The sequence below is a fragment of the Aspergillus niger genome (genome assembly GCF_000002855.4).
Source record: "Aspergillus niger supercontig An10".
Classification (NCBI taxonomy): domain Eukaryota; kingdom Fungi; phylum Ascomycota; class Eurotiomycetes; order Eurotiales; family Aspergillaceae; genus Aspergillus; species Aspergillus niger.
In genome coordinates this window covers 57639-83995 of record NT_166537.1, presented here as the reverse complement: position 1 = coordinate 83995, position 26357 = coordinate 57639, and the positions used below count along the sequence as shown (strand labels likewise).

Below are 26357 nucleotides of genomic sequence, written 5' to 3'. Positions count from 1 at the left end.
TAGCCAAAAACAACAACGGCCAAAACCAAAGCAAGCCAAGATACAAACAGACCAGCTCCCAGGCTTCCCGATGCAATGTAACAATAACAAGAAAAATCCACAAATAACCTATGTGAAAGGTGCAGCATGCCCATGCAATACTTCCACCTAGTCCCCAACTGGAGGCAGGTAGGGGAAATATCATCACACCTCCTGAATATAGTTCGCCGGTACGCTCTTCGTCACGCCACCCCGCTCAACATCCGCCCATCCATCTCCGCCATCCCGATTCACCAGCACAAACCGGTCGCCCTCCACCATGCTCCATTCCATGTCGCTGCGCGCCTCGTAGTCATACAGCGCTTCCACATACTGGAGTTTCTTGGCGCCCCGGCGCGGTGCCACGGCTGGTCCGACCCGTTTGTTGCCCCCGGCGCCACCGCCGCCCGTCAACGAGGCCGACGAGTTCGAGTACGTCGAGCCCGGCCGGTCAGCCGTAAAGCCGGGGCTGGCGGACGGCACCGGCGAAGGTGCGGGACCAGCTTCCACATACGAAGCAGGCACGAGCCCTTCCTCGCTGCCGAACCGGACGCGCATCCAGCCGGATCCATCTATAATGCATCGGTCAGTTTGTTACCGGTAAAGAGTTGGGGAAAAAGGCATACCGTCTGGCTCTAGAATGACTATATCATCTCCCTCTTGAACAGTGACCTCGTCAGCCCCGCCGGCTTGGTATGCGTAGAGCATCTTGCCGTGCTGCTCGTTGGCCTTGGAGCTTAGCGCCGGCGTCGAGTCGTTGGCCGGCGGACCGCTGATGTACTGTGCCGGCGGCGGTGCAAGAATGCGGTTCTTCCGTGCTGGGGCGGGTTTGGTCTCCGCCACGGGTGTGGGAAGCTCGGCGGCGGTCGTGGTAGGAGACTGTGTGGCATTCGACATAGATCGGTTGGCGCTAACCGCGTAGCCTGAGCTCAACGAGTTCATCGTGTCTTTGCGGGTAAGCGATGGCGCCGTGGATGAGCTCGTAGTTGGCTCGAGATCAAGTGGCGCTGGCGCGGTGTTGGCTTGTTCTTGTCGCTCCGCCTTCAGCTTCTTCTTTTCTTCCTTGGTCTGCTCGCCCGGGCACTCGGCTGGGACCTTCATTTCACATTTACTGTGACAGGTGTATCCGCAGTCGCGGCAGTCGAAGCCCTTGGCGGACAATCCCCATATCCTCTCCCCGCACAGGTCGCAGTTGGTCGGGATCTTGAACGTCTGCGACTTGAAATTGTGGTTGCGCGCTCCGAGCGAAAGATCGCCCACCGCCGACATGATGGTAGAGGTTTCCACCTCGGCCGTCAGGCGCCTGCGGTCAACTTCATGCAGGGATTCCTGTTGGAAGAATATAGCTCGGACAACTTCCACCTCGTTGCGCTTGTCCGTGCCCTGCCGGATGTTTTCCCGGACCCGCCTGGCGTTTTCCACCTCGCGTCGCTTGGAATCGGCCTCGACCCTTAGTTCCCGCACCTGTGTCTTGCTCTTGCTGAGGAGGTTGCGCAGGAAGACCTTGGCCGCCTCGTCGGTGATGAGAGCGTCGTCGTCGTGCCAGATCGGGCTCGGCTCGAAGGCCAGGTTGGCCGGCTCCTGTGATTGTGTGACATTGTGGCGCAGGAACATCAGCGAGTCCAGGTGTGGAACGTTGCGCGGAATCTCGTTGATGAGGTTTGCCATGTGGTCCATACTCTTGGAGAGGTAATTCTTCTCGAGTTGTGCGGCCATTGTCCAGAGTGAGTTCAGCTTCGTTATACGCGTTTCGTTGAGGTCTTGCAGGCCCTACACGGAAGGTTAGCAAATTGTATCCAACCAGTCAAAGCAAACTTACATCAAGTAGCTCCGGCACATATTCGTGGTAAAATCGCTCTTTCATCTTGTTCGTCACGTTGATGCTAATGAGATATGTGTTCTGCAATGCCGTCAGCGAGTAGCCTTCTCGCATCATCGTAATAACCTACCTTAACGTTGTTCATCTCCAATATCTGTTGCTGATAGGCCGCCTGGGCCTTGGGCTTGCTGTGGTCGAACGAGGATTCCATCTTCTTCCGTCTTGCCTCAACTTCCTGGCACGCGCCATCATATTTACCCTTGGCCTTCTTCAGGTCACTATACGAGGAGTCCCTCTCCTTTTCCAGTTTGGCGTGGAAATCCACATGACACTTCCTGAGCTCCTCGTACTGGGTCGCAGCTTGTTTGAGCGGCTCTGCGACGTGGACGAGCAGGTCGTTACCGAAATGATCCCGCTCAGTGGCATGCGCTTCCACGGCGCTCAATTGCGTCGACCACGTGGTGAGGGAGGCACTTTCAAGGGAGCCCGGGGTCATGCTAGGGGTGTCTCCGACACTCAAACTGCTGATTTTCTTGGCCTTGCGGTCGTAGTACTTCTTGCATAGTGCCGTTAACTTTGCCGCATACTCCTTCTCGATTGCGCTGCGCTCGCGGTAAAACTGTTGTATCTCGTCCAGCCATCCGATACCATTCGACACCTAGCAAGCGACATCTTAGTTCTCGATCCATAGGGTTTCGGCGATCATCCGAGGTGTTCAGCTTGAAGGGGTGAGGAGGCGGGAAGAGGGAAGTAAGTGCCTACCCAATTGTTGACCGGTTTAAACGAATCCTGCCAAGGTCCTCGATTAGCTGGAATCTGGGGTTGATGCGACAGAGTTATGTCATACCTTCAACTCCGCCCCAAAGTGAGGGGCGACATCCGGGGTAGCCATTCTGTTAGATGGTCAGCTTGTCGGAGGTCACGCCGCAGGGAGACAAGGCGGAGATGGGACATGAAAGACTCAAAAATGCGTCGGCCTAGCGAGTCGCAAGTCCAACCACAAGAGCGAATGGAGCAGCCTAACTTACCTTCCACGTGCGGAACAGCCGTTGGCGACCGTGTGTGCTCCGTAGTCCGTACAACCGGATGGTGGGTAGGGGGGGATCGGGGAACCAGGAATCGTTGCCAGGCGCGGCTGGAATGGCTGGAGAGCGATGGGAAGCGGGGAAAGATGACCATACCTGACAGCCTCAGGCTGCCTGTCAGGCCACGTTGAGCCTCCCATGCTCGGCCTGAGCTTCCCTACGTCATCCCCTCCCCGGCAAGTATCCGTATGGTATCGTAAGCGGTATGCTTTCGGTCTCACCGCCTCCTGATCCCGTTAGACTGCAGCTACTCGGCTGCTCGCCCAAACAGGCCTAGCGTCGATCCAAGGCGGTCGGCCGTGTTGGTTTTTCGACCGTCATCGTGATGGGAGCTTCCTTTTAGCCATTGCTGCTTTGCCCGGGTGTTGAACAATCAATCGCCGTTCCTCTTCCATCGTCGAATTCGGCACCGTGGTGAACGTGTCATTCTTTTCTCGTGTGCGCTTGATTTGCTGTGTTGAGCGGTTGATTCCTGTTTCAGCGCGCTGTTGATTACCCCGCCATCTCTCCCCTCCAACTGGGAAACACGACCAACGACTTGCATCCGAAACATCATCTTCGACCCCTTACCTCTACTCACTTTACGGATCTTCTATACATCATCAGAATGGCTTCTGAACAACCTGAGGCCGGTTCTCTTGCGGACCGCATCACCAAGCCGGAGGAACCTGCCCCTGCTGGTACGATATTTGTCTACTTCTATGCCACCGCTCGTTTCACTTCCATGTCACTTTCTTACCAATCCCTATCGGACCCTGACTTATGCGATCATCTTGTGCAGAAGCTCCCGAACAGACCGAAGACATCCCTCAGACCGATGGTGCTGCCGCCCAGCAGGGTGGCTCCGATCTCCATGAGCCTGACTACACCGTTGAAGTCAAGCTCAGCGATCTCCAGGCCGACCCGAATAACCCCCTTTTCTCCGTAAAGAACTTTGAAGATCTCGGCCTGTGCGTGGATCCGTCAATCTCGGTTGTTGTGCTGCTACACTAGGGTGCTAACCCATCGTGAAATCAGGGACCCCCGTATCCTCCAGGGATTGTCGGCAATGAACTTCCGGAAACCCTCCAAGATCCAAGAGAGAGCCCTCCCGCTGCTACTTGGCAACCCCGCCAAGAATCTGGTCGGTCAGTCTCAGTCCGGTACTGGAAAGACTGCGGCCTTCGTCCTGAACATCCTCAGTCGATTGGACCTCTCGTCGGAGCAGTTGCAAAAGACCCCCCAGGCGTTGATCCTGGCCCCCACACGAGAGCTGGCTCGTCAGATTGTTGGTGTCATTCAAGTTATGGGCCAGTTCCTTGATGGGCTCGTTATTGGTACCGCTGTGCCGGCAGATACCGGCGCACGCCCGGCCAAGATGGAGTGCTCCGTCGTTGTGGGTACTCCTGGTACTGTTATGGACATGATTAAGAGGCGCATCATGATTGCGAACAAGCTCCGCGTGCTTGTTCTCGACGAAGCCGACAACATGCTGGACCAGCAAGGTCTGGGTGACCAGTGTATCCGTGTGAAGGCGTCAGTATCTCTACTTTTACGCTTTGCGCCACTCGTACTAAAGTCCATCCAGTTTGTTGCCTAGGGATATCCAGGTCGTCCTCTTTTCCGCTACCTTCCCTGCTCACGTCCACGAATATGCGTCCAAGTTCGCTCCTCAGGCCAACGAGATTACCCTCCAGCACGAGGAGTTGACCGTCGAGGGTATCAAGCAGCTGTACCTGGACTGCTCGAATGACGAGGACAAGTACCAGACCCTTGTCAATCTCTACGGTCTGCTCACCGTCGGCTCGTCCATCATCTTCGTTAAGGTTTGTTCACGTCCTCTACAACATTGCAATGTCTCTAACGGGGGATTAGACCCGTGCTTCGGCCCAGGAGATCGAAAAGCGCATGGTTGCCGAGGGTCACACCGTGGCATCTCTTACCGGTGGCATTGAGGGTTCGCAGCGTGATGCAGTCATTGACCAATTCCGTGCCGGACACGCGAAGGTCTTGATTACGACCAACGTGCTTGCCCGAGGTATTGATGTCTCGACTGTGTCCATGGTTATCAACTACGTAAGCAATGCCCTTTCGATGATCGTTGCGGGTTGAAATGCTAATGACGCATCCTAATAAATAGGATATCCCTGAGATCCACCAACCCGGCGCCCGTCAACGACAGGCCGACTTCCAGACCTACCTGCACCGTATTGGCCGTACGGGACGTTTCGGCCGCGTGGGTGTATCCATCTCCTTTGTGTCCAACCGGGAAGAGTGGGAGATGCTCAACCAGATTCAGAGATACTTCAACACCAACATCCAGCGGATTGACACCAAGGACTGGGACGAGGTGGAGGAGATTATCAAGAAGACGATCAAGAGCTCGCGTGCTCAGCTCGGCTTCCGGTAGAGCGAGTCCGACACATCCTCGATGCGACGCTGCTGTCCGATGGCGGTCGCTCAATCGTGTCGATTGGAAGCGATTGGATTAAGATATGACTATGGTTGAAATGTGGATTGCTTATGAAGAGTTATGAGGATTTCTTTGTGTTCAAATGAAAGTCAGATTAATAGATACCAGTCGAATGCTCATTCCATGGGTGTTTTTGTGGCTTTGGGTCATCATTCCCAGCCAACCATTACTAGTTCCCTACCAGAAGACCGACAGGGGAGGGCCATGTGACCCAGGCGGGTCCCGTGATTCGGTGTCCCAAAGATGCCGCCATTCGGTTAATCGTGGAAGGGGGGATCCGTAGCCATGGAATCGGTCGCTCATTTATTGGCGATGATGGCCGTAATAGCTCCCTTGTAGCATTGTCGCCGCGCTTCCCCGCGGAACTCCAAGCGGACCGGAATGAGGGGTCGATCATCCGCATCGCCCTCGGCGTCATCGTGCATCCGCAACTTGACCGTGAGTAGGACTGCAAAACAACCGCCGGATCGGGCCTCTGTCCATCCTGATCTCGTTTTACCCAGCAAGAGAGAACCGGGTATGATAGACCAGACAACCAGGGTTCTGCATACTCCGGACCCAACCGGGGACAGATAAGGCCAGGGGGCGTGAACGATAAGGAGTCAAGTGCGGAGAATGAGGGAGAGATGAGGCAGTAAGATTGAGAATCGGGCCCAAGTCACATGCAGCAGGCATGCAGCGACACCCATCGTCGCCCTGTTTTTCTTGCCCCCTCCTCTCTTCATTCTTAATTCTCTCTTTTCTCTTCCCTTCTTCCATCCTCTTCTTCTCATCTCCCCTGACTCCCTACAGCCTATTCCTTCCCCGCATCGTCGTCCAGCATCATGTTGGTGACCGATACCTCTATCAAGCCCACTTCCGACGAGGCGACGGCCCAGTCACCGACAACACCAAGCTCGCCGACTCACTCCAACTCCCGTTACAGTACGCATATTGTGGTAAGTTTGTGGTGATGTCTTCGACTAATGTGGGCAAGAATCCTTACCGTGTGAGTTAGTTGACTACATACCCCGGCCAAAGTGGCATCGACCCCATTCCGCTCGAATGGGGCGCCCCAGATGCCAAATCCCGCGGCCCCGTCGTTGTCTCCCGCAGCTCCGCACTGCTTAAGCGACGGAATGCCATGGGCGCTCATGGTGGCAGTTACAGCATCTACAACGCCCTCGCCATCGCCGCCGGTGACCTGGAACCGAACTTCCGCCCCGACCTCAGCAACAGCCAGCCCACATTCAACTTCCCATGGCAGCCGGCCTGGGCCGATAAGACCAAGATTGTGTCCATGGACCCGTGGGGACATGACATTGTTAACCAGTTCCGGGACGAGCTAAGCAAGGGCTGGGATATCCGCCCCACAATGGCGGTGACTCGCGCGAACATGAACTTCGCGGAGATCGCCGAGGCGGTGAAGGAGGGGAAACTCGAAGTAGACGGGTCGATTGTGGTTGATTCCTCCGGTGAGGTGCGCGTCACTAAAGTCGCCGTCGAACCGGTCTGGTATCTACCTGGTGTCGCAGAGCGCTTCGGAGTTGATGAGGGCACGCTGCGGCGGACGCTATTCGAACACACGGGCGGGAGTTATCCCGAATTGATCACCCGGCCCGATCTGAAGGTCTTCCTCCCTCCCATTGGAGGCCTGACGGTTTATATCTTTGGGCCACCGGAGCGGGTATCCGATGAGAATGTGAAATTGGCATTGCGTATTCACGACGAATGTAATGGCAGTGATGTCTTCCAATCGGACATCTGCACCTGCCGACCGTACCTTGCGTTTGGTATCCGGGAGGCGATTCGCGAAGCGCAGAGTGGAGGCAGCGGAGTGGTCATCTACTTCCGAAAGGAAGGTCGAGCCCTGGGTGAGGTGATCAAGTACTTGGTCTACAATGCTCGCAAGAGAGGCGGTGATACCGCCGACAAGTACTTTACGCGGACGGAGAACATTGCCGGCGTTAGAGACGTAAGCTGTGGAAATCTTGTAGATGGAACTATCAGACTGACCTTAAACCCCAGATGCGCTTCCAAGCTCTGATGCCCGATATCCTGCACTGGCTCGGCATCAAAAAGATCGACCGCATGCTGTCCATGTCCAACATGAAGCACGACGCCATCGTCGAGTCGGGGATAAAGATCCTGGAGCGTATTCCGATCCCGGACGAGATGATTCCGACAGATTCGCGTGTCGAAATCGATGCGAAGATCAATGCTGGTTACTTCACAACCGGGAAGAATGTCACGGCGGAAGACTTGGCTGCTGTGCGCGGACGAGGATGGGAGAAGTGGGAGGATATCACGGTATGTTTTATCATAAGAGTGGACCTTGGATGAGGACCTTGCTGACAAGTCTAGCACTAATTGCGGTTTCAACCTACACTTACGACAAACCTACGAGTCTTCGGGTACATGATATTAATTTGGTTGGCGACGACGCATGGCTTGCGCAGCATTTCGGGTCATGAAGCGACATTTGTTTGCATGATTTGCATGAGCTATATAAGATGTATAGAAAATCAAAAAAAGGTTAAAATGGGCAGCTATCTTCTGTTGCCGGTGTACTTCTGCAATGGGTATATAGTATCGAGCATGCCACATCTATAAAGCCTCGGCCTTCATGACCGTAGTGTACATCTTCATATCCAACTGGCCAAGTCATTACATAGTACCATCCCTTTCCCCACTCCCATCCAAGAACCTCGTCCCTCCTTCATTGGCCACACCATCATGGTCCCCCTTGAACGCAGCCCCGGACAACATATGAAACTTCTTCTCTCGTTTATCTAGTCACGATTAGCCACATCCTCAAATCACAAAGATTCGAGTTTTAAACTCACCAGCAAACACTTTCCTTACCCCCTTCTTGACAACCGTAATACATGCAGCCAGGATCCCCACATTCACCTCAACCATAGCCCACAGAGCCAGTAAGCTAAGATTATGCATAAATGATGACCTGCTCTCCTCCTCGTTGTTGTACGAGACAACAATCGTGAAATATGTCCTGGCGATAGAAATGGCGGTTACACTATCCATCAATCCCATTAGTACCTCGGCACCGCGTGATAGTAGTATGAGAGGAGCAGGGACAGGACATACTAAATCCCCACAATATAAAGCCCTATCGTGCCTATTTTCCTCCCTATCCACATCTTCAACCCCGCAATAACAGGGATGGGAATGATAGTGATTAGTATGTTTGTAATTAGATCCGTGATTGTATATAGGGTCAGTAGAGTACCCCTGTTTGTGCTTGCGCAGGTGTTACTGTCATTGGCAGCCTCTGACAACCATATACTGGGAACATGGCTACCGCACTGGAGAATCGTTGCTAGGATGAAGGCGACGACCCATAGTGTCACGGCAGCAATGAGGATAGTACATAGTCGATGAATAGGGTGGGTACTAAAGACACGTTTCCATAGAGTAAGGAAGCTGAGTTTTATCAGCCCCAGGGCGAGGATCTCGATGATCTGCAGGGCGAGTTGGTATTTCTTTGCTTGGACTTCAGTCTGAGCTGTGGGTTGGGTGTAGTTTGCGATGACGTCGCGGGATGTTCCCGCTAGTAGAGTACCATTGTATACCAGGGTGAATAGCTGTTTCGATGTTAGATAACTTGTTTCCAACATAGCTAGTTAGCTATTGGTAGTGTCACGCTTACCAGCGCAGCAAGCGCCAGCCAGTCATCCGCAAGTAGATCTAGCCGCGCTAGTCGTCGCGCGTAGAACCGAAGCGTCACGGACAATATAGATGTCACTGTGAAGACGGAAGTTACTGCCAGGAGCGCTGAGGGACTCGGGGCGCTGGGGGTGGTCCAGTCGTGAGCCATGGCCGGCTGATGTCTCGTGTTCTGGCTCCCGCCAGGAATGGTGCGCTGGCGTCTGGTGTCTCTCGCGACAGATGGAATGTACCTAGGGGATCATGATAGCGGTAGGGGGTGGGGGTTACTAGCTTTCTGGGTTGACTTGTCTATCGCGAGTTTGTGTTTGGAAAGCGAGGTAGTCAAAGAGGACATGTTCGGAGAGCTGCGGTGCAGGATGACGGCGCTAAGACTAGGCTGAGGTTCTGCCGTGGCTGATGCTGGACCCTTGCAGTTGGGGGCCATTTCTGCCTCATTTCTTTCTATTTCGACCATACGGTGTCTTACACTCGGAGGTTAGACGATCTACGGAGGGTTTTATTTCCATCATCTCGCACTTGTATTGTGTACTATGCTCTGGTGTGAAGTGAAGATAGTAGTTAGTTGATGGGGTTGATGCAAGCAACACTGCTCACAGGCTATATATTTAACCTTGCCCACCACAGCTGCAGTCACTGCAATGCGACTCAGTGGAGTCCGGCGCATATACTAACCATCTTTAAAGGCAGTTCATTGCATCCTCAACCCCTCAGCCTGATCCCCGCACCGACTCCGATATCGTTCAGTGCAAAACAGCATTCGGAGTGGCTGCCCGCTGATAAGCGTTCGGGAAGCCATCCCGACCGGATTCTTTTCCATCCCCGCAGCCTCTAAGTATATAATCAGCTCCCCTCCAGCACGTCATTGAACCAAAGATTTACTCAATTGATACCCCTATCTCCTACACACAATCCCCATAGAATCCATAGACCTCACCATCACCATGGGCTCCTCCGTCGCCGTCAACCCCCAGCCTCATATCCCCAAAGCCGGCGTTTGGTGCCCCGCCGTGACCTTCTTCGATCACAGCACCGACACTATCGACCTCGATGCCCAAAAGAAATACTACCAGTACCTCTCGACCACCGGCCTCGCTGGCCTCGTCATTCTCGGCACCAACTCCGAAGCCTTCCTCCTCACCCGCGAAGAACGCGCCCAACTCATCGCCACGGCCCGTGCCGCCGTCGGCCCTGACTATCCCCTCATGGCCGGCTGCGGTGCCCACTCCACCAAGCAAGTGCTGGAACTCGCCGAAGACGCCGCCGCCGCGGGCGCAAACTACATCCTTGTTCTGCCCCCGGCATACTTCGGCAAAGCCACAACCCCGGCTGTCGTGAAGCGCTTCTTCGCGGACGTCGCGCGCAAGAGTCCCCTGCCTGTCGTGGTGTACAACTTCCCGGGTGTCTGTAACGGCGTGGATCTGGACTCGGAGACCATCACCGCCATCGTGCGCGAGTCGGCAGCATCGAGCACCAATGGGGTCTCGAACGTCGTGGGTGTCAAGCTGACGTGTGGGTCAGTGGGCAAGATTACGAGGCTGGCGGCCACTTTCTCCAAGGAGGAGTTTGCAATCTATGGTGGTCAGTCGGATTTCCTGATCGGTGGCTTGGCTGCGGGCTCTGCTGGGTGCATTGCTGCTTTTGCCAATGTGTTCCCAAAGACGGCATCGAAGATCTATGACCTTTATGTCGCTGGTAAGATCCAGGAGGCAGTGGAGTTGCAGCGCCAGGCGGCGCTCGCGGAGAGTCCTTGCAAGAGTGGAATTGCTGCCACCAAGTACGCAGCTGCGATCTTCTCGGCTCGCGCGGCGGGCATTGAGGGGGCTGAGGAGAAGTTGAAGCCCCGGACGCCGTATGAGGAGCCGGCGGAGGGTGCGAAGAAGGGGGTGCAAGACTTGATGAGTGCAGTGGCAAAGGTCGAAGGAAGTATATAAACTGTATTATTTGAACCATGAAGATATGAGATATGCATACGAATTTAAAATAGCTTGGCTTTCCTAAGATAATAAAGGACAGAACACCTGATCGTTTTGGTTTTGTTGTCGGCCCATAGGCAGCTTCTACTCGCTTTTACCTTCTCAAGTGCATCTTAGTATCGATAGAGTCCGAACTGAGCTTCCAGAGTCCCGAATAGCTTTCAGTCACACGATTGACTTGAGGTGAGTGTTGGTGATCATTGTAATGCTCTAGAACTTGAAGACGTTTAACCAAAAATTCTCTAGTCTTCTAAATAGATAGAAATATATAATATGATGTACTAACTAGATCGGTATCTTGAATTATCTTATCGAGTCATAAATTAAACCACAGACATACAGTCTAGTCCCCCCAACGACGATGAAAAATTCTACATAGAATGGTTATCGTTATCATATGATATTAGTATATGTCTATAATCATATATATTGGAGATCTATTTATCTTATCTAGACATAACTTATTAGATATCTGCAGGAATATCATCTGGGCTGATTGCCATTACACTACCCTGCCACCACGCGACTTTTGATCTCAATAATATCGCTGTAGTCGATCTATCGCCATGTTCTATTGCTGTACAGATCTCGATCGCTTCAATGCCTCTCGCACATCCTGGAGCCCCTTCTTCTGATGACCATCTTGGTCAAAGTTCCCCTCCTCCAGCCACTGTTCCAGCGCTTCCTTGGCCCCTTCCTCCCAGTCATCGCGAACCATTGCGAACCAGGCGGTATCCCGATTTCGACCCTTGACCACCATGTGCTGCCGGAAGGTGCCCTCATAGACGAATCCCAGTCGCTGGGCCGCCTTCATTGAAGGCGCATTGAGGGAGTTGCATTTCCATTCCACGCGGCGATAGTGTAGCTGCTCGAAGGCGTAGCGCGCCAGCAGATAGATCGCCTCGGTCGCAGCCGGGGTGCGTTGCAGCACTGAGGAGAACATGACATGTCCAATCTCCACCGCCCATTGTGCAGGGGTTATCCGCAACAGCGAGATGTATCCAATGGCTTTGCCGCAGCTGGGGCTGGAGGCACGCTTGTCAATTACCGCGAAGAAGAACGGGTCGGGCGAAACCGATCGGGAGGCGATGACTTCCTCGAACGCCTCGCGCTGGGAATAGGGCCCATCGGGCATGTAGTCCCATAACCACGCTCGCGTAGAGTCATCGCCGCCGATTAGGTCGAAGAGGTCGTTGGCATGTTTCGGTTCAAGCTTCTCGAGCTGGATGAATCTCCCGTGCAAGGTGGTTGCCGATGGCCACTGGGCGGGGGTCAGATCGATTGGTGGTCCAAGCGGTCGCACAGTTGTCATGTTGCAGGACTGTACTTTTCACTGCGTATGAATGGACGAGAACAGTGCCTTGTTTATGATGGCAGAGGATTTAAACCGTCGTCAATTATCTTGAGAGAACAGTCATCCCACATCCTCATTCCTCCCTCCTCAGCCGGTCCCTGACCCTGATTCGTTGATACCTCCGACCCTCCGGAGATGACCTGAAAGATGATTGGGTAGGAGCCATGTATGGGTCTATTTTAGCGGCTTGGCATTTACGTGCTATTCCTCAGGCATGACTCATGCCTTATGACGCCTGGAATCCAAGGCATCAATTTCCAGGAAGGGGGATCCATGCCCTGAGACTCGAAGACCTGGGGGCATCCCCCGGGGTTTGAGCATTATCATTGGATTCAGAACAGTCTGGATGCCTCAATAAACCGAAGCCTAGGAAATTGAACGCTGCGAGGTGCGTGTGGCTTGATTTATTATCAGTATTTTCCAGACTGCAGCTAGACTGTTGGTCAGCTCGTTTGCTTCGATGGGTGCTATACTCATCTCGCTCCAGGTCTTGCTTAGGGCCTTGGAAATCCCGCCATGAACATCCAAGTATATGCCGTGGGTGACTACAAGTGTATGGGCAGGACCTCTACCGCCCAGTACAGCCATGTCAGCGATCGTGGTAGTACATGGCATTGCTTGGTGGTTCAATCCAGCGAGGCATCTGTGACTTTCCATGTCTCAGGAGAGCATTCCTGGCTTCCAGAGAAGCCAACAGTAGCCATAACATTGTTAAGGGTAATGTTCAGATGAGCACCAACGGAGGAAAATGCGTTTTCGCAAGCAATAAGGCAAGAGGGACACTTCATGTCGTTGTCATCCCAACACCCACATGCAGGATCCTGGTGAAGACATGTCTCACGAGTACCAGCAACTCCTATTGACTAAACCCGTTCAAGCAGCATTGCTCACGCAACCAGTCCGCGGTATGCTGTTGGCTTCTTAGCACTCATATCTTGTTGAATCTGTCGCAGTAACAGAACACTCGCCGACGTGGACTGGGTCGCGATGGCGCCTCCTGTAACGTGCACCTCAGCTTAGAGCCAGGTCATGGGACCAATCCGATGGACTGTTGCTCCATATTGGCCCCTGCAGCCAACCAACTTTTTCGCACGTTTTGCATTCAATATACCGTCGTCCTAAGCACCTATGATGTCGCTGCCGGGCCTCCTCCCCTGTGAGACCCAGGGGATGGACTTTCTCATCACAATCACGTTTGCCTGTTGCTGAGACAAGTAGACGTGAAAAACCAAACAGTATCCACCAAGAATTGTTGGATTCAGCTCACCATGAGTTTAGTAAGACAAAAGATTCTCCAACGCGTGGGGAATGTGGTTCTCGACGGGGTCAATTTCTCACGGTCGGGCGACAGGCGTTATCTTTGGGCCCCATCACGCCTTATGAGACGCTTTTCTTAGCAACGAGCGGTCGGACGAACGGTCCACGACGAGCAAGCAAAAAGAGGTTCCATTGTAAATTGAAGGGTGGGAACCCATCTATATGGCGTGGTGGCTGTCAGGGGCAGTGGGTGATGGGCCAGTGGGACGGTCTCCTGCCGGGATCCACCCACGGCTTCACTGGCAGACAAGCATTCCTGGTGGTTTCAGCACTCGAAGACAATTGGATTCCATTGCCGCCTTGGGTTTCGCCAAGCTGTCAGCAGGCTATAGTTATAGCCGCCGAGTTGAGAGGGGGATTGTGTTTCGAAGATGAGAAGAGAGAGGGATGCAGAAGTCGTCAAGTGTGGTTTAAGTTGGCGCTGACTGGGATCGCCGATTAACTCATCCCTGTTGTGACCCTACCAGCTAATTAGCTTGACAAGCTGATTAGCGCGCATTTCTCTTCCGTGCAGGCAGCCATTGCATTATTACTTAGAACCCTACGAGTATTAACTCCGAGTCCCTGTCTTATTTCTGATCCTCTCGGCTCTTCTGCATTGAAGAGATTACGAGATTGTTAGTCAAGAAGACCAAGAATAGAGAGGCAACCAGCCCTACCCGTGACCCACGCTCACCCCCAGCCAATTTGATCGTGAAACTAAGACCGTTGGGCCAGGCGCCGGTCGCTTTCTTCGTCCCATTGATTGGATGAGGAATCACCGGCTGGCTTGGGCTATCAGTGGCCACCATTCTTGCGCGTCTCGGGTTGATGAGCCACCAGAGCTGTCGACTGCCTGCCACTGACTCGTCTCGGCACTGCTCTCCACCCCTTGCATGCCCTTCCCCCCAGCCTATCATGAATTTCCAGCATCTAGAAGACAACAACCCCCGCTGACAGGGTCGGTCATCTGCTTTATCTGGCGCTCTGATGGCATCCCGACCACCCTGTCATCTCCGCCGATCCGTTTGCGCCTCCATGTAGTTCTTTACTTAGTATTTGACTGGCGAGATCTGCTCGTTCTCCATCCCGGCTGTCCTTGCGTCCATTCTTTCTCTTCTCCATTCTTTCGATCGTTAACTTTATTTTTATCTCTCTGCTTAGACCTTCATTTGTTTTTCTTCTTCTCTTCTTGCCCCCAGCCAGGGTGACTGCTTTTTTGCCATTGTGGCTGGTCCACTTAGTTGACTTTTTACTCTGCATCTTTTCGTTCTCTACACGCTGGGAATCGTCCTTTCATTTCTCCCCATCCAAGCGTGACGCCAGTAACTCTGATTCACAATGGATTCCAACTTATGGTACGCTATGCTCAATGACACCCTCTGCTATGCCAATCTCTGGGTGCTGGCCTGTATGATTGTGGTCGTCTTCGCCTGGCAGTCCTCCGGCCGTCTCTCTGCCCACCTCCGTCGCCTCGCTAGCTTTACCGACCACCGTCAGACCTACCATCGCATTCCTAATTTCCATGTGGCCTGGTTGAAGCGACACCTTCTGGATGCGCCGCTGCTGCGCTCTCGACATAACCAGGAATGGCAGCTCTCCCGCGCCGTCAACATGGGCACCCTGCCCAGCCGCTTCCATACCCTGCTCCTGACCGTCATCGTCGTCATGAATGTCGTCTTGTGCACCAACACTGTGCCCTATGGATCGAAGGAATCAACTGTCGCGGAGCTGATTCGCAACCGAACCGGTTACATGGCCACCGCCAATCTGTTCCCCCTTCTGGTCATGGCTGGCCGGAACAACCCCTTGATCCCGCTTCTGCGCGTTTCGTTCGACACCTGGAATCTGCTGCACCGGTGGTTAGGCCGCATTGTCGTACTGGAAGGGCTGGCTCATGTCATTGCCTGGGGTGTGCCCAAAGTGCAAACCTGTAGGTCTTTTTCTGTGTTTCGGGCTGTGGGGGCTAATGTTGAGCAGATGGCTGGTCGACCGCACTCGGCACCTTGAAGAAACCCTTCATGTTCAATGGTCTCATGGTACGACCCCCACACATCGAACAAGGATGTCAGCGGCTAATGTGTCGAACTACAGGGAATAGTGGCGATGCTCTTCATCCTTGTTCAATCACCTTCCCCCATCCGACATGCCTTCTATGAGACTTTCCTCCACCTTCACATTGGGCTGGCCTGTGTGTCTGTGGGATTTCTCTGGCATCATGTTTACCGGTACTCCTGCCGTTACTATCTTTATGCCGCCGTCGCCTTCTGGGCGTTTGAAGTAAGTCCCCCTTGCTGCGGATGTTCGTCCGAAAATAGAAACAAGGAGCTAACCTCCCGGTTCAGCGACTTGCGCGGCTGCTGATCCTGATCTACCGCAACTATGGGTTTGGTCGCCGCACAACCGCCTATCTCGAGGCACTGCCTGGCGACGCCGTCCGCGTCACTCTGCAACTCGCTCGTCCATGGACCTTCTCGCCGGGCCAATACTGTTTCGTCTACATCCCGAAGCTCGGGGCCTGGACCTCGCACCCCTTCTCCATCGCCTGGGGTGAGACCGGTCAGACCTTGCTGGGGTCGTACAGCGAGAAGATGGCCGAAGTGGAGTTGGGCAATGACCACGGCCAACCTGGGCTGGAGTCTTGCAAGGTCAATACTGTTTCTCTGCTCGTGCGACGTAGGACCGGATTCACCGACAAGTTGTTTACGGAAGCATTTGCCTACGCGCGCACCCGCTTACCCCCGGACACGATCAGCACTTCGCCGCGATCGACCACGACGGATATTTCCACGGCAGCCATGCCGGTCACTGCTTTCGTGGAGGGGCCATATGGCAACCTCCACTCGCTCGACTCCTACGGCACCGTTCTCCTGTTCGCCGGTGGAGTGGGCATCACCCACTGCCTGCCCTTCATCCGCCATCTGGTCCAGGGCCACAGCGATGGAACGGTAGCCGCCCGACGCGTCACTCTCGTATGGGTCATCCAATCACCTGAACATCTGGACTGGATTCGACCGTGGATGACTACAATCCTGGGCATGGAAGGCCGCCGCGACGTGCTGCGGATCCAGCTGTTCGTGACGCGCCCGAGAAACCCCCGGGAGATCAGGAGCCCCAGCGCAACCGTGCAGATGTTCCCGGGCCGCCCAGATGTGGGCACTCTCGTCCAAATGGGAATCGAGAATCAGGTCGGGGCGATGGGTGTGATGGTCTGCGGCAATGGCGGTTTGAGCGATGATGTCCGTCGGGCCTGTCGACAGCGACAGGGCCGTACCCAGCTGGATTATATCGAGGAGAGCTTCACGTGGTGATTTGATTGCCCAATGCGCCTGTACCTATATAAAATTGTTTTCCTGTTCGTAACATGCCAAGTAGACAAGACGAATAGACCGTTGGCCGGATTGCTTGCCTCACCCGCTGCGATGAAGTCAAGCAAACAAATGATATACTACGTGACTGTTAAAATGACGAGCGGCAGCGATTCTGTGTGTGTTTCCTTTCCACAAACTAACAAGCCACAGGGTCATTGTCTCTGCGGGCCCCGAGGACTGCCGTTGTCCAGCTAGGAATGACCAGTAAGAATGTTTACATGTGCAACCAAATTGACAGACACAGACGAAGTCTTACGGACATACATACGAGAAGATAATACGATACAATGAGTTGAACTTAATCTCAGTAGTTCTGCAACATGACCACTAATCCTCGCCATCATGCACCACCTTCCCCCCATACCCCTGCCCCACCTCGCATTGATACCGCTGAAACTGCCTCGTCGGCACCCCCGCTGCAAACATCTCATCCAGCTCCTCAAAGCTCCTCCCCTTGGTCTCAGGAAGTTCAAAGAACAGAATCAACAGCGTGACAGCCCCCATGCCCGCAAAGATCCACCCGATCAAACCCCCCAGATCCGCCTCGTCACTGTTATACAGATACGGCATCACCACGTTCCATACCGTCGAGAAGAAATAGTTGAACGTAAACCCGATGGCCAGTGACTTAGCACGTAGTCGTACCGATGAAACTTCACCTGCAATGGCCATGGCTGGGCCGATGGCGGGGCCGTAGACCCACCAGGAGAGCTCGAGGAAGATGCCGACCACCCTGAAATATCATTGTTAGAAAGGTATCAAAGGATGAAGTGGCGATTAGGGGAAGAAGGGCTCACCATAACGCCGGACTCGAATGTGGGAAACACCCCGCTATCCCCATGACCGTGAACAGCATCGTCGAGAGCCCAATGCCGAACATGACCAGCGCCCGTCTCCCACAAACTGTCATCACATATCCTGTGACTAGCGAACTGGCAATCCCAAATGCAATGCCAATCTCCGTCATCATCCCCGTCTTGGCAGAGGACATGCCCGCCTGCACGAGGAAGTACGGCCCATTGGTCATGAAGCTGGACCCGATGACCTGCGATAACGCATTGCAGTAGAGGATGATCCGCGTGCGTCGCCAATTAACTCCCTTGAAGCATTCCAGGAAGCTGGCTTCCTTGGCTGCTTCGTTGCGCTGTTGCTCTTCCTCGTGTGTGCGGACGATGTCTGCGAGAATGAGCGGCGTCTCGGAGGCACGGTTGCCCAGTCGGGATAGCATGCGGCCAGCTTTTTCGCGCTGGCCTTTCATGACTAGGAAGTACGGGGATTCGGGCATGAATGGGAGGAAGAGGAGAATGACTCCGGGCCAGACCCAGCCGGAGGCGAAGAGGACCTGGATTGTCAGTTTCTGAGGGTAATTTGAAGCAGATGGTTTTATCCATACCTTGTATGCTGCATCGCTGGACATTGACATGCGCGGAAGAGCCACAGATGCGGCGATGAGATAACCAAGGTTCTGCGAAGTGATTGTCAACACCACTGTCACTTACTAATTGACTCGAACAAACGTACCATGCAGAACGTATACCCCGAAAGAGCAATACCTCGCACCTCAAGCGAGGTGATCTCCGAAATATACGTCTGCCCCGTGGTCAGAGCGAGACCCAACGACAAGCCATTGACGATCTTTCCGGCAAGGAACGCGCCCGGAGTCGAAGCCGTGTACACGACTGCAATACCGGCGGCAGACAGACATGCTGCCACGAGGAAGGCTGCTCGACGTCCAAACCTATCCTGGATGGGACCCGCGGCTGTTGATCCGAGCATCGTGGCGACTTGGGACAGGGCGTTCCACAGGGACTGCCAATATGCGGGGATCACGTAAGAACCGTTTGTGAGGGTACCAAATGTCTGTCTGTTATTCATAATGTGAGTTACTTCAGATCCACACCAGACGCTAGATCGTCTGTACTCACTCAAATGCAGTCATTGACAGAGCCAGCGACAGGACTAGATTATCGAAGCCGTACATCAAAGCCCCAATATTGCCATACAGGCAGAAGAGGACCACAATAGGATTCGCCCGGAGTGCTTGCCAGGTCGAACGGCCATGCTGGCTAGCTGGGTCGTAGAACCCCAGTGTTTCACTTTCTGGTTGACGGGGCTGCTGGTCCACCACCTCGAGATGGCTCGACTCCGATTTCTGGTCGGTGGACATAGTGGCACTCAACGATGGACTATGCTGTTGGTTGAGTCCTGAGTGCGTCGCAATGGATGGCGCCAGAGATGTAACGAGGCTTGATGGAAATATAGGTGAAACCCATGCCCCATAAATGAACAGGGGAGGCGACCAGGGCCCCAGTCAGGGAGGGTCTACCCCGTGGGGTACAACCTGGCAACCTGGAAGGATTCTACACTTTCACGACTTCCCGAGGAAACGGAAATGCCGGGGGCCCCTTGATGTCGGCAATTCCGGGGCTGGATCGACAAACTAGGGCCAAGCTTTCCATGGAAATGCAAGGCGATGGGCTGCGTTTCACGCGTTCTGTAGATCAGCTTGGGGCCCGAGGTGGAAAGCTTTCATATGATCCATGCCTGAGACCTCCTTCAGGAGATTTAGCTCCCTATGGAAGTTCACCTGGATGCCTGGAGTTCAAGATATGAGACATAAATTGTATGTACAATCAGTTCCATTCATCTACAAGTTTCTATGCAGTCCTACTTCGTACTCTAAGACCTCTATCAAGAAATTATTACTGGTTCCCCAGGACCCAGCACCTTCTTAACCACCTGACCATCAACCACAATCTCCACAAGAACCTTACTCGTCGCCTCGACAGTTAGCGGCTTCCCCGGGCCCCACTGCACCTTGATATTCCCCCGAGTGGTATACAACGAGCCCTCAGCCTGAGCCACTAATTCCCTCCGAGGCTCGATGCGGACCCGCCCAAAGCCTGGCTCGGCGGGTTTCACCCCGAACAGCTGCGTGACGATCTCGTTCACCGGACTGGCGCTCCACCCATGGCAGTCGCTGCGGGCGTTCACCTCATCCTCTGCCCATGTTGTCAGGTTATTGGCCATCATGGCCCGCCATGGATCCAGCATGCTGGGAAATAGCTCGCTGTATATACCCGCCTTTTCTGCTGCTCGGAAGACGTAAAACTTCATTGCATAAGAGCATTGCGCGAGTGAAGAGTCGGTCACGGTCTGTCTGAGGAGCTGCTTTGCCGCGTCTCCTGTTACCGTCTCGCTGAGGATGGCGAATACTTGTGTGTGTTGGCTGTACTGTTCCACTCCGGGGCCATCCAGATACAGCTGGGAGTTAGACTTGCAGAGTTCCTTTACGGCTTTCTGGATACTGCGCACCCGCGCCCGGTACTCCTCCGCCGTACTCATTCTCCCCACAAATTCACACAGCTCAGCCGCATGCAGCAGGGCATACGCATACATCAAACTGTTGACGGTGGCTGCGCCCGCAGTATGATACGCCGGAGGCATACATGACTTAAAGATCTGGCCTGGAACGAACCAATCCTGGACCCAGTCCACGAACGGCCACGTATCCGGGTCGAATTGCCCCACTAGTCCACTCTCGTTGAGGCGATCCTCGAAATGCTGAATGATGCTATCGACTGTGCTCAGGTATCTGCGCACTAGTGCTCGATCCGCAAAGTACATCATGTGATCGTGTACCATCAGGATCCAGAATAGCGAGAACTGCGGGATCTGCTTAGAAGCGAATCCCGCCGGATACTGTGCCACTATGAGCCCGTCTGGGGTCCGGCTAGCGTGGAATTCCTCGAGAGTCTTGCGGGCGAGACGGTCATCAGGGGATAACTGGTAGCTGAAAAGCAGCTGCAGTCGTGAATCTGATGCGAATTGATTCTGCTCGTAGAACGGGCAATCTTCGTACGTCTCGTGGCGGCAATTCTGGAGTGTTCGCAGACTGATCTCCCAAATGTTGTTGAGCTCGGCACCTGCGTCCACCTTGGTGGTAATCTCTAGTGGGTAGGATGTCTCTCGCAGGGATATGCTCGTCAATGTGATTGGATTGGAAGCGGTGGTTATTTCGAGTTGCACGTAGCGGAAACACCGGAACCAGAATGGCTCGAACGAGTGGGTGTCCTGTCCGGAGGTGACATTATAGAAATCTTTCACCCCGTACAGGCGACCAGTCGTATCAGAGCGATTGCCCTTGGTTCTAGGCATGGGGAATGGCGCCGTTTCCACTCCCAGATCCTTCTCATAACATTCTGAGTACAACACGCTGACTTTCGTGCCTGCTCCTCCTCTGAAAGCGAAGTTGACAAACGCCGTCATCAGTGCGCCTACGCTGAGGTCCACTGTCACCCGCGCATCCGCTGGAATCACCACGTGCTGGTCCTCCCGAATCAGTGCATTCCACTCGTCCTCGCTGACGGAACCAGTGGCTTTGACCACACCGTCGAACTCCCCTGGAACTTCGGGTAAATCTGGTATTGGACGCGGACACAGCTTCCACGGGCTCACCATAGGAAGCATTTTCACAGCATTGTACTGGAATACGGCCTTGTCCCACGCCGCGTCATCATATCCAGGCATTTGCCAGCCGGTTATGGTTTGGTCCTCCTCGATGCGTTCATTGTTGGATAGGAAGGGCGGTCCCAGGAGGTAGTTCCACTCGGACTGCGGGATAATCTTGACGGAGCGCTGCTCGATGCACGTCCACGAGGAATCAGTGGAAATGGCGAGCTCGGGATGCGGGGAGTACAGCATGAACCCGGGCAGCGGCATGCTCACGATAGACGATGAGCCCGGCACGAGTGTGGAATATCGCAGGACCCGAGCACTGATTACATTGTCACCGTCGCGGAGATATGGACGGATGTCCACTGTCTCGTAGTACCATTTTCCCGGATAAGACTTGCAGGGACCCCAGCTCGCGCGGTGACCGTTGACGAAGAGGCGATAGCGACTGTCGGCGGAGACGTGCACAAAGAGATTTGGTAGGTCATCTGAGTGATGCCATTGAAAGGCCTTTCTGAAGAGGAAGTATCGGCCAGGGCAATTATCTTCCTCGAGATATTTAGGCAGCCAGATCCAGGGGGCTGCACGAGTCCAGTCGGTCGAAGCCATGTTGACGATTAAGGACGAGATGATTGTCCTACATTCAAACTGACCACTGGCCTTTCATTATCAGATGGTAGAAGAGCACTGACTTGTTGGATTATGCTCATTCTGCATCTTTGTTAGTGGGGAAGCAAAGAGAAGCTGCAAGTCGGATATCCCGCTCGGTGGGGATTGCCCCGAATCCGATACCGGGTCAAGGCTTAGCCTAACCGTAATCTTGGTATGTATGGTGTAATGCGGGGAGAGCCATTCCGTGACGTCACATGACGCGTCGCGGCCTCGGAAGATCCGGGGTTTCATGCAGAGAAGATAAATGAAGTTGAAGCTCGATTGCTGCTAGAGATAGAGAGATTAAGGTAAGAGGCAACCCGTGTGATGCGTGATTGAAGTCTGAGAGTAGTGTAATCTTTGTTGTTATCCCTTCCCGGACCGTGGTCAATGTCCTAATATATATGTTAGACGGGTAGAGCATAATACCAGAAGTGAATCCTTACGAAGAGCAAATATCCCTGCCTTATTCGAAGTGTACCTGTGTATATAGGGGGGCCCTAGGGGTCCGCAGAGTATCTGCGACGGGGTAATGATGGCCTTATAGTCTTGTATTAACCTTTCCACTAAAAAGGTCTCTCACAGCTCGCCTGTTCGAAATTCGAGCTCTGATAGGGCCAGGCCGCTAGGGTCGGCTCAAGTCCAATAAATATCATAATTAGTTAAGTTTACCTCTTGAGCCCTATTGACCTTTCAAAACAGCTTTCTGATTAGATTTAGTATTATTCTAAAAGGATTAGATTATTTTACCTGGAATCTCCTATCATAATGATTCCCTACTAAGAGAAATCGGAAATCCCTCATGATAAGACATATATCTTCAGATTTTATGTAACTTGAGCTAGGACTAGCCCGATTGGACAAATGAAAAAATACTAAAAAGTTGTTAGAATTATCTAGTGAATAAGCTGATAAGCTATATACAATCAATATGAAAAAAGATAAACAAAAAAAATATAATACAAAAAAAGAAATAAAAAAAATCATTAAAAATAAAAATAAACAAATGAATAAATGTAGAATAATTAGTGATTAGTATTTATTATGATTAAACGCGTTGCTTATTCTTATGTATTTTGATTTTTTATGTGTAGTAGAGACTGAAGATCTAGACTGTTCTGTACTAAAAAATCTCTGCTGAGAGTTCTGGAAGAAAATCAGCAATATACTTTTTAGTATATTGATATTTCTAGGAGATTCTGGAGAACGGAGGAAAGATAAATCTGTTAATGTTTTGTGTACTAAGATAGTGAAGGCTGTCTTGGATTCTGTGGAAGTATTGTAATAATTCTGAAGTTGCGTGTCATGAGGGTAGTAATATAAGTAATAACAGGCTCTGATGAGGCTGTAACCTCATTTAGAGAGGGGTGATGACACATGTACGCACACTCAAATATATGATTGTTGTAGCCTGCATATCGCTGTTTTTACGAGGGGTCAGGGTAAATGAAACCAGCCAACCAACCAACCGACTGTAATAACTATTCACTCTGTTGAATTCTCCGTTGAGCCTGACCAGATTCCAGCAGCATGCATTCCATGGACGTCGTTGATTTCCCCCCTCTTTCATCGCCAACACTTGGCCACCTCGCATGCCATGCGAATCAAATTCGATACTGAAGATGGGTGATCAATTACTGTGATTTACGCGCTTGTAAATTACGTTAATGCCGTTGGAGGATGGATAACTGAATCATAACGCAGAGCCCGGTGTGAATCCCGTGCATTAGCGCGAGGCTGTGTCACGGTCTTCCATTCAAAACCGCAAGCCGCATGCTCAGCCATGGGGCTGAAATCGAATATGACAGGAATTCGCGGACATGACTAGCGGCTTGTAGCTTTGCGTGCCTACTTAAGTACAACACCGCCCTTGTTGACGAATATAATACTACCTAACTTATCTACCCGAACTCTCGCCTGCCTTTACTTCTCCTACGTCGTAAAGCCCTCATCCACATCAGACTACAAAGCAAGGTTGAAAATAAAAATGGAAAGTGATGGAGAGAAAGTGAAGGTGGACCGAGAATCTCTCAAGCGAAGCAGTGCGCTCTCCTTCCCTTCAATAAAACCAAAGGAGGGTAAAATCCCAAATGGTGTGCAAGCTATACTGACGTTTCCTCGACGACCAGGAATGGAGTTCGAAGACGATGGGCTAACGGAGGATGGCTCTGAATACAATGGTATAGATGATTCCGAGGAAGAAGAATGGTGGAAGGAAGATGATAGCGAAGACCTGGGTCATGAACAGGACATTGAAGAGCACGAGTATACCACCTCCGGCGGCACGGCACGAACGGTGAGGATTCGGCTCTTTTTGACAAATGAGGCAGATGAGGAAACGGACAAATCTAGTTGGATGAGAAACTTTGTCGCTGAATGTACTTGTGACGGCGTCGTTGTCGCTACCGCTCTGGCTCGGTATATCCATCGAGAGGCTATGCGCTCTGAATTCTGGGAAAAGATGGAAGTGCCGAGCGAGGAAACATGCGATGTAGCCTTCCATGTCTTTGATAGATATGGAACAGTCAAGGCTAAGTATAAAGACCACCCAGTCCAAAAAGGAACTGGGGTATGGGGAAATGAGCTTGATCACGGCCCTCTTTTCCTGATCGAAAATCTTCACATCACAACACTGAATCTGCGTCGGAAAGGTCTGGGCCAGAAGATAGTGTCCTTACTTTTGAACAAAGCCAGGCTGTTCTGTCTAGACGACAAGCCAGACGGGGAACATGCTGATTATGTTTACGGTTCCTCTGAGGCCTTTGAGCTAGCATGGACTCTGCATGCTCTAGTCAGTCCCGGAATACTAACAGCTGATACCAAATCGCAGTTAGTGGGCAAGTCTGCAGAAGAACGCTTGACGACCCGGGCTCGAATTCAGTCCGGCGTTATTGACTTTTGGCGATCGTGCGGCTTTCGCCGAATCGGAGCATCTCGGTGTTTTGCATTTTCGTTCGATAGCCAGCATCAGTCTCGGACTCTTGCTGCTTCTTCTGATTTCGACCTGCGTAGAAGCGATGCTGAAGATCTTGAAATAGAACAATTTGAAGTCAGATATGAGAGGGATCCCTTTACTGATGTGAAGGAAATGAGAATGAAAAGACTTCGTGACGCATTGCCGCTGCATCATGCAGCCCTCACTCTGATGGACGAAGAGCTCAAAGCCTTTTTCGCCGCTCATGCCGACGACAAGATTGGCTGGGATCGAGTGAGCAACTCTGAAGCCACACTTCTGCATTTGACAGCTTGCGAGTTCAAGCCCCTGAGTACACAGTGGCTACTTGAGAATGTCCGCCATGCCGACTGCTGGAAGACGGCCCGTAATATTGACGGGTACACACCGCTCGAAGCATTGCAGGAGACTTTAGAGACAATGCGAACGCGAAAGGGATACGGCCTTTTCAGGGTCTTGCACATATCAGACCACTTTGAAGGGTACCCTGAGGCCGCAGTGTCCTGTCTTTCCTTACTATCCGGGCGGGATGCTTTGGACTCTAATAGAGCATGCCTCCGCTACGGGTGTACATGCGGAGGGTGCCTTAAAGGATTTCTATCCGCACGAATGAGGAGCTCTTTGATTTTTCAGGGCGAATTTATGTACGACCACATGCAGGATGGAATTAATGATGGCGGCTTCTGGGTGGAGTTCAACGACTTCAGGCTCAAGCATCTCGATTTCGATGTGCGAAAGAACCTCAAAACCAACAAGTCTCTTCGAAAAGGTTTTGTGAAGAGTTTCCAAATTGCGGTGGAATGTCTGAAGGCAAAGAAAGTTCCCACCGCGGAGACTCTTGAGTGGTGCCGTAAGAACCGGAGCGAGTGGCCACCAGATACCAAGAACTACCTGCGACGCACTGGAACGCAAATGGGCTGTCGAGCAGTGCTTCTTTACATGTTCGACGCTGCTAGGGAAGAGGATATAAAAGCAGGTGACGGATTGTGTCAGCGCACATTGAAGAAAGAATGGTCAGACCTACCAACTTGTCGGAACGATCATGAGTTCGGCTTTGTTGCCAGGGCTTGTGGTTACGGCGGGGACAATTTCATTTCGTTACCATGCTGGTAGATTGGAATATGTACTTTTCTGGTCTAGCCTACGTCTACATGCCATAAATCACTCGTCGCGGCTATGTGTTCTTAAAATGCCGTGGAAGGCCTTTCCGGGATTGTTCATGGGAGGGAGATTCAGGGGGTCATACGTTCGTCATTTTGAG

At 52.7% G+C, this 26357-nt stretch overlaps 10 protein-coding genes across 10 annotated transcripts; 5 read left to right on the top strand and 5 right to left on the bottom strand.

Annotated features, from left to right (window-relative positions):
* Window positions 1-183: 183 nt before the first annotated feature.
* Window positions 184-3062, bottom strand: An10g00370 (uncharacterized protein; the record flags this gene model as incomplete). The annotated part of the gene is made up of 6 exons (XM_059749939.1): window positions 184-590; window positions 645-1788; window positions 1838-1918; window positions 1968-2495; window positions 2685-2730; window positions 2866-3062. 6 exons carry the CDS (start codon window positions 3060-3062, stop codon window positions 184-186), a joined length of 2403 nt encoding a protein of 800 aa, XP_059605858.1.
* A 467-nt stretch (window positions 3063-3529) lies between these two features.
* An10g00360 (uncharacterized protein) lies at window positions 3530-5311 on the top strand (the record flags this gene model as incomplete). The annotated part of the gene is made up of 6 exons (XM_001402392.3): window positions 3530-3602; window positions 3704-3872; window positions 3940-4437; window positions 4490-4727; window positions 4777-4977; window positions 5042-5311. The coding sequence occupies 6 exons, from the start codon at window positions 3530-3532 to the stop codon at window positions 5309-5311; spliced, it is 1449 nt and encodes a 482-aa protein (XP_001402429.1).
* An 887-nt stretch (window positions 5312-6198) lies between these two features.
* Window positions 6199-7723, top strand: An10g00350 (uncharacterized protein; the record flags this gene model as incomplete). The annotated part of the gene is made up of 4 exons (XM_001402391.3): window positions 6199-6312; window positions 6372-7328; window positions 7382-7663; window positions 7718-7723. 4 exons carry the CDS (start codon window positions 6199-6201, stop codon window positions 7721-7723), a joined length of 1359 nt encoding a protein of 452 aa, XP_001402428.1.
* Window positions 7724-8020: 297 nt separating this feature from the next.
* On the bottom strand, window positions 8021-9467 carry An10g00340 (uncharacterized protein; the record flags this gene model as incomplete). Its single annotated transcript, XM_059749938.1, has 5 exons — window positions 8021-8145; window positions 8200-8390; window positions 8462-8958; window positions 9024-9273; window positions 9328-9467. 5 exons carry the CDS (start codon window positions 9465-9467, stop codon window positions 8021-8023), a joined length of 1203 nt encoding a protein of 400 aa, XP_059605857.1.
* A 517-nt stretch (window positions 9468-9984) lies between these two features.
* Window positions 9985-10974, top strand: An10g00330 (uncharacterized protein; the record flags this gene model as incomplete). Its single annotated transcript, XM_001402389.1, has 1 exon — window positions 9985-10974. One exon carries the CDS (start codon window positions 9985-9987, stop codon window positions 10972-10974), a length of 990 nt encoding a protein of 329 aa, XP_001402426.1.
* Window positions 10975-11587: 613 nt separating this feature from the next.
* An10g00320 (uncharacterized protein) lies at window positions 11588-12328 on the bottom strand (the record flags this gene model as incomplete). The annotated part of the gene is made up of 1 exon (XM_001402388.1): window positions 11588-12328. One exon carries the CDS (start codon window positions 12326-12328, stop codon window positions 11588-11590), a length of 741 nt encoding a protein of 246 aa, XP_001402425.1.
* Window positions 12329-15007: 2679 nt separating this feature from the next.
* An10g00310 (uncharacterized protein) lies at window positions 15008-16977 on the top strand (the record flags this gene model as incomplete). The annotated part of the gene is made up of 4 exons (XM_059749937.1): window positions 15008-15599; window positions 15647-15705; window positions 15761-15946; window positions 16012-16977. 4 exons carry the CDS (start codon window positions 15008-15010, stop codon window positions 16975-16977), a joined length of 1803 nt encoding a protein of 600 aa, XP_059605856.1.
* Window positions 16978-17364: 387 nt separating this feature from the next.
* An10g00300 (uncharacterized protein) lies at window positions 17365-19204 on the bottom strand (the record flags this gene model as incomplete). Its single annotated transcript, XM_059749936.1, has 4 exons — window positions 17365-17770; window positions 17835-18525; window positions 18591-18901; window positions 18963-19204. 4 exons carry the CDS (start codon window positions 19202-19204, stop codon window positions 17365-17367), a joined length of 1650 nt encoding a protein of 549 aa, XP_059605855.1.
* Window positions 19205-19728: 524 nt separating this feature from the next.
* On the bottom strand, window positions 19729-22101 carry An10g00290 (uncharacterized protein; the record flags this gene model as incomplete). The annotated part of the gene is made up of 1 exon (XM_001402385.1): window positions 19729-22101. The coding sequence occupies one exon, from the start codon at window positions 22099-22101 to the stop codon at window positions 19729-19731; it is 2373 nt and encodes a 790-aa protein (XP_001402422.1).
* A 2029-nt stretch (window positions 22102-24130) lies between these two features.
* An10g00280 (uncharacterized protein) lies at window positions 24131-26209 on the top strand (the record flags this gene model as incomplete). Its single annotated transcript, XM_059749935.1, has 2 exons — window positions 24131-24185; window positions 24273-26209. 2 exons carry the CDS (start codon window positions 24131-24133, stop codon window positions 26207-26209), a joined length of 1992 nt encoding a protein of 663 aa, XP_059605854.1.
* Between the last annotated feature and the right edge of the window lie 148 nt (window positions 26210-26357).